Source organism: Salvia splendens, chromosome 3, assembly GCF_004379255.2.
Source record: "Salvia splendens isolate huo1 chromosome 3, SspV2, whole genome shotgun sequence".
Classification (NCBI taxonomy): domain Eukaryota; kingdom Viridiplantae; phylum Streptophyta; class Magnoliopsida; order Lamiales; family Lamiaceae; genus Salvia; species Salvia splendens.
In genome coordinates this window covers 18084790-18091180 of record NC_056034.1, presented here as the reverse complement: position 1 = coordinate 18091180, position 6391 = coordinate 18084790, and the positions used below count along the sequence as shown (strand labels likewise).

General features: G+C 36.7%; 1 protein-coding gene across 1 annotated transcript; it reads left to right on the top strand.

The window, feature by feature from the left end:
- Nucleotides 1-1712: 1712 nt before the first annotated feature.
- On the top strand, nucleotides 1713-5381 carry LOC121796688 (protein FAR1-RELATED SEQUENCE 5-like). The gene is made up of 5 exons (XM_042195485.1): nucleotides 1713-1722; nucleotides 2212-2974; nucleotides 3187-3388; nucleotides 3759-3961; nucleotides 4829-5381. Exons 1-5 carry the CDS (start codon nucleotides 1713-1715, stop codon nucleotides 5379-5381), a joined length of 1731 nt encoding a protein of 576 aa, XP_042051419.1.
- Nucleotides 5382-6391: the final 1010 nt, after the last annotated feature.

The window sequence follows — 6391 nt, the reverse complement described above, 5'->3', positions numbered from 1 at the left end:
AATCAGAATAAGAGTGATGTGTTTTGTAAACAAGAGTGAAGTGAAATCAGAATAAGAGTGATGTGTTTTGTAAACAAGAGTGAAGTAAAATCAGAATAAGAGTGATGTGTTTTGTAAACAAGAGTGAAGTAAAATCAGAATAAGAGTGATGTGTTTTGTAAACAACAGTGAAGTAAAATCAGAATAAGAGTGATGTGTTTTGTAAACAAGAGTGAAGTAAAATCAGAATAAGAGTGATGTGTTTTGCAAACAACAGTGAAGTAAAATCAGAATAAGAGTGATGTGTTTTGTAAACTACAGTGAAGTAAAATCAGAGAAAGAGTGATGTGTTTTGTAAACAAGAGTGAAGTAAAATCAGAGTAAGAGTGATGTGTTTTGTAAATAAGAGTGAAGTAAAATCAGAGTAAGAGATATGTGTTTTGTAAACAAGAGTGTAGTAAAATCAGAATAAGAGTGATGTGTTTTGTAAACAAGAGTGAAATAAAATCATATGAAGAGTGATGTGTTTTGTAAACAAGAGTGTAGTAAAATCAGAATAAGAGTGATGTGTTTTGTAAACAAGAGTGAAGTAAAATCAGAATAAGAGTGATGTGTTTTGTAACAATAGTGAAGTAAAATCATACTATATTACATTCTAATTAAGGAGAGAAAGCATGAACATTCCCTAAATTAGGAGTAGAACATTATGATGAGAAACGAAAAATATACATATATCTAAAAATAACAAGGATTAAACATCATAGTACTACAGTAATAATAATAAATCCTCCATCCAATGTTGAGAAACTTCTTGATAGGCCAGGTGACTTCCACGTATCGAAGAGTAGTCATCTCACTTTCTTCATCGAAAGCCTTCGAAAACTGGCCTCCTCCGTCTGCTCCGCTCATGCTCTCCAGATCAACGCCCAGCACAACCTTGAACACAGAGTCCAGTTCCGATTTCATGAACAAATCCTGCAAAATCACACAAGCTTTTGTGAAGTGATTTACCGGAATTTTGCCAATCTGCGGAAATTATCATTGTGATGATGCAAATTCTACAAAAAATAGAAAAAGGTAAAGTAATTAACCTGAATTTCAACAATCTGATTTGATTCGGCAGCTGCGGAGATCAAATGAGCGAGTTTAGCGGCGTTCGCCTTGAATACGCCGACGCAGATTTGGAAGGATCGCATAATGAAATCGCGTAATTTGATCCAGATTTAAATTTCATATTGTACTTTCCAAAAATACCCTTAGCCTATTTTATATAATTAAAATAAATAATATTTGTTCTATTAAGACGTGTGGCTGAGATTTGTTCTCTAGTTATACACTTAAGATTAGTTATATCATGATCACTAACCTCTCTCTCTCTATATATATATATATATAGAGGATTGTATTCAAATCCTTTATCCTTCTTAATCTCCACCGTCGATTTGCACTGATCTAGCGGTTCACATATTAAGCTTAAACATTAAAATTTAAATCATGTTAACCGTGTAAAGGGCACAATAGGAAATAACAAATGGAGTTGGTTATGGTATGTCCCATGATTTTCTCATTTCACGATTTTTGCAATTTATCAAATTATTCCCCTCAGATTTTCGCCCAATCAAGTCTCCATTTTTGCTGGTTTATTTTTTTGAGTCGACGGTACTTTGTGAAATCGTCCTTTCTCACATTCAATCGCACACAGATTTTCATTTTTCAAGTTTGTTCGGTTGCCAATGGAAGAAGGTAAGTCAAAAAATTTTCTCCATGTTTATTGTTTTTGGTGTTTTACTTTTCTTATCGAAGTCCAGTCGCACTACCCGATGTTAGTAGATCATGAAATTTGTGTTTGATGTTGGTGTGCCTTTTACTGTTTTATCGAAATATGATGGACCGGTCACGAGTATGTGGTGGCAATGGTGTATTCAGAATACTAGGTGACATCGTCCTTCATTAATTATCCCAGGGAAGCCGATAGTAATAGTAGTATTTGACTATAGGCAATAGTAGTGTTATATTCTATTAGATTGAAAACATGTATTTATTTCCATGAATTACAGCCATCCCTATAGTGTTTGTGTTAATGTTGACGTAATAGTTGGACAAAATTATACATGCAATGTATCATGATTATTATATAATGCATTCATTTGTGCGGTAATGTAGCGTATATCTCTTACAATGCATCTTTTGCTTAACCTACCAAATGTCATACTGTTTCGTGTTCACACGCAGTTAGGGTTGTGCCTGCCTGTTCTGATCAATTAAAGCCTGTTGTTGGTCAGAGGTTCCAATCATTAGAGTTTGCAATCGCGTTTTATGATGTGTATGCTAGGGTCGTTGGGTTTGACACGCGCAAACAAGGTGTGAGGAAGGTGGACGAAGTTACAACGTGGTATTACGTCGTATGCAATAGGGAGGGCCATAAGAAGTCCATCGACGATGACCAGTTGAATGCACGTTCCGGTTTCTCAATGAAGCGCCGACGCTTATCGAAGAGATGTGGTTGTAAAGCTAGTATTTCCTTCAAGTATTTCTCTGATAATGGACATCCAGGTTATATGGTACATGATTTCAACGAGGTTCATAACCATGAGATGGTTGAGTCCGAGCACCAGCAGTTTATGACTGTGAACCGTCATTTGGATGACGTTCACCAGAAATTCATACTTGATTGTTCAAAAGTGAATATTGGACCCACATTAACATTTAAGGTATTGAAAGAAACTCTCGGTGGCTTTGACCTCATTGGTTGTACTGTCGGTGACATCAGGAATGCGTCACGCGACATTAAAGCATATGCGCATGGGTTCGATGTGCAAATGGTATTGGACGACATGGCGAAAAAGAAGGAGATGTCGGAGTCGTACACATATCATTATGAGGTTAATGAAAACAACCAGTTGGTTGCGTTGTTTTGGTGTGATGGCTTAATGAAAAGGAATTACCATATGTTCGGTGACATTGTAGCCTTTGACACCACATATAACACAAACAGGTATATATGGTTCTGCTATAGTAAGTGCATTATAAATACGTTTACATTGATTATATTAGTATAACAATTGCATTATGCAGATTAGATTTTCTGTTATTTGTTAATTATATCAAGTGCATTAAAAGTACATATTCGTACATTATGATTCCGTTATTGATTCATTATGTTTTCGTTGGATTAATTGGATGACACGCAAACGATTGTTTATGTAGGTATTGCATGATATTCTGTCCTTTCACGGGAAAGGACAATCATGGAAGCCCTGTAACCTTTGCGGCTGGCTTGTTATGCAATGAGAAAACAGGGGCGTTCGGATGGTTGTTTAGACGTTTTGTTGAATGCATGGGCATAGCACGGAAGATGATCGTGACAGATCAAGACAATGGAATGAGATCAGCCATCGAAGAGGTTCTGGTTGGCACGCGCCACCGATGGTGTATGTGGCACATAATGCACAAGTTGTCCACCAAATAGGTTGCTCAGGGATGAAGCTTTCAAGAAGGAATTCAGTGCATGCGTTTGGTCTGATCTGCTTGAGCCTGACGAATTTGAAGAGGAATGGAAAAGAGTGGTGGAAAGTCATGGGTTGGAAGACTTTGACTGGTTTAACTCATTGTACGAACACAGGAATTTCTGGATACCGGCGTATTTTAGAGATTTTCCACTGGGTTCGATGATTAGGACAACATCCATCTACGAATCGGAGAACAGTTTCTACAAAAGATTTCTGAAGCCCCGTGCGAACATAGCCGAGTTCTACATGAATTTCAACCATGCTGTTTAGTTTCAGCGTAACAGTAGGACGGCGTTAGACTACCACGATGCCACTGCTTTGCCCATTTTGGCAACTACATTGCCGTTTGAGAAATATGCTTCGACGCTTTACACGGATACGATGTTCAGGAAAATACAGGAAGAAATCGTTGAGGGTAATGATAGATGTCGCGTGCTAGGATTTTCTTCGACTGAATTTGTTGACACCTACAAGTAGGGATGTCAATCGGGCCAGCCCATCGGGTTTCGGGCCAACCCTATTCGGGTTGCGGGTCAATCGGGTGCGGGCTAATCGGGTTGTTATTTTTTCGGGTTATAAAAGTTCAGCCCTAACCCTAAAAGCTCGGGTTTCGGGCTAGCCCATCGGGTTAATCGGGTTGCTACCGATAAAATTAACATGCGATCAATCCAATAAATAATGGTGAAAATTAGTTATATTTATAAAATGTAAAATATTTAATTATGATAAATTTGAGATATATGCGTAAACTCAAATATTAACATGATCAAATACTAATATTTGAGATTTATGCAACATAAAACATAAACATCAAGAAATTTTAAAGCATGTTTAGAAATTTAAACATATTTTTTTAGTGAATTTGAAGTTTCTAATTCATTTATCTATTATTATATTAATAAAAACTTAATATATAAATTATATATTTAATATATAAAATGGAAAGTTATTTTTTCAGTAATCTGTATTATAAAATAATCAATGAAGTGTCGAATTAGAGTCAAACAAATAGAACAATATAAATTTTATCGGGTTTCCGGGCCAGCCCATCGGGTTTTCGGGTCTGGCCCTAACGGGTTGCGGGTTAATCGGGTGCGGGCTAATCGGGCTGTAATTTTATCGGGCTGGAAATTTTCAGCCCTAACCCTATAAATTTGGCGGGCTATTCGGGTCAGCCCACGGGTTGCGGGCTAAATTGACATCCCTACCTACAAGCTTGGGGATAGCAATCGCAAATCGTATTTGGTGACTCATGATAGGAGTGCTGAGTCATATTATTGCGAATGCAAACTATTTGGTAGGCATTGATATTTGTGCAGACATATTTTTTTCATTTTCAGGAACAATGAGTTGAAGAAAATACCAGAAAAATACTGCCAAAGTAGATGGATGAAGACTCCGCTAGCCAAGGCGGTCCATGGGGAAATCCGTGATGACATTCCTACCAGATCTGTTGTTGACGATAGGCAAGCAGTGTCAAAGCAAGGCATTTCTATGTTCTATGGTTTCCTCCGGCGGTTTGAGGAAGACATTGATTTGCTACGGGCATTTGTAGGCGGCGTTGAAGAACATGGTAAATCTCTGCAAGCTTGGAATCCGACAACGTCAGCAATTGAAAAAAGGCGAATGATTGAAGAGTTCTATGGCATGGTGCGGCCTGAAGTTGTGGAGGTTCATCCTCCAGATGTGGTCAAGACCAAGGGGCATGCTAGCAGCTCAAAGAGCCGACTAATTTCGAAAAGGGAAAAGGCTCTAAAGGATGCTAGTCGGCCTCAAAGACGGTGTAAGGCTTGCGATGAGATGGGCCACCATGACTCCAGAAATTGTCCTAGACTTAAAGAGATGGAGATGGAGATGGAGAAAGAGTTGGGGAAGGGCAAGAGTACGATGTGATGTAATTTATGGATTTATGTACCCGGATTATTTTTCTTATATGACTCTATATTATCTTATTCTTTTCGTTTGTGACATGTCTTTGTTGCATCAGAATTAACTAAACTCGGGAATTAAAATTTTATTGAAAGACACTGTACACATTAGCCATCTGCAATTTCATCTTGGCCCAAGTACCTACAAATGTATTTATGGTTCCAAATAATGGTGTAATTTTAAATACATGATGAACTAAAATAACATAATAATGCATATGATAAGTACTTATATACAGCACCGAATACAGAAGACCCGTTATGAAAAAAAAACATAATGCATTAAAAAGTCCCTCTAATGTAACCAAATAATGCACACAATATAATGAATGATAAATGGAAAATTGGTTACCAATTTCATCTTGGCCCAAGTACCTACAAATGTATTTCTGGTTCCAAATAATGCTGTAATTTTAAACACATGATGAACTAAAATAACATAATAATGCATATGATAAGTACTTATATTCAGCACCGAGTACAGAAGACCCGTTATGGAAAAACATAATGCATTAAAATGTACCTATAATGTAAATATTAAACCAAATAATGCACACAATATAATGATACAGCTGAATATAATGCATGATAAATGGAAAATAATGCACATAGTAACACATATAATGATACAGCTGAATATTTCGTGAGGAATGCAGAATGCTATTCATGATGCTTGGTTCTCTTTGACGTCTATACATTCGTGGATTGCTTGGTTGTTAGATACCAAGAAAATCATCTTGCAACTTGGTGTATTATATTCCAATTATTGTTCATCTTAAAAAAATTTTACGACTGTGAATGCATTAATATGAACTTATTTGATATTATTATGCAGCGATGTCTTGATATTTTGTACAAGATATAAAAACACATAACACTGGGACAGGCCTTTGTGTCCAAAAATCCATACTAATAGACGTTCGAAGAACTGTACTTTACAAAAAAGAAGATAACGATAAAATTCAAAAGTTTGCT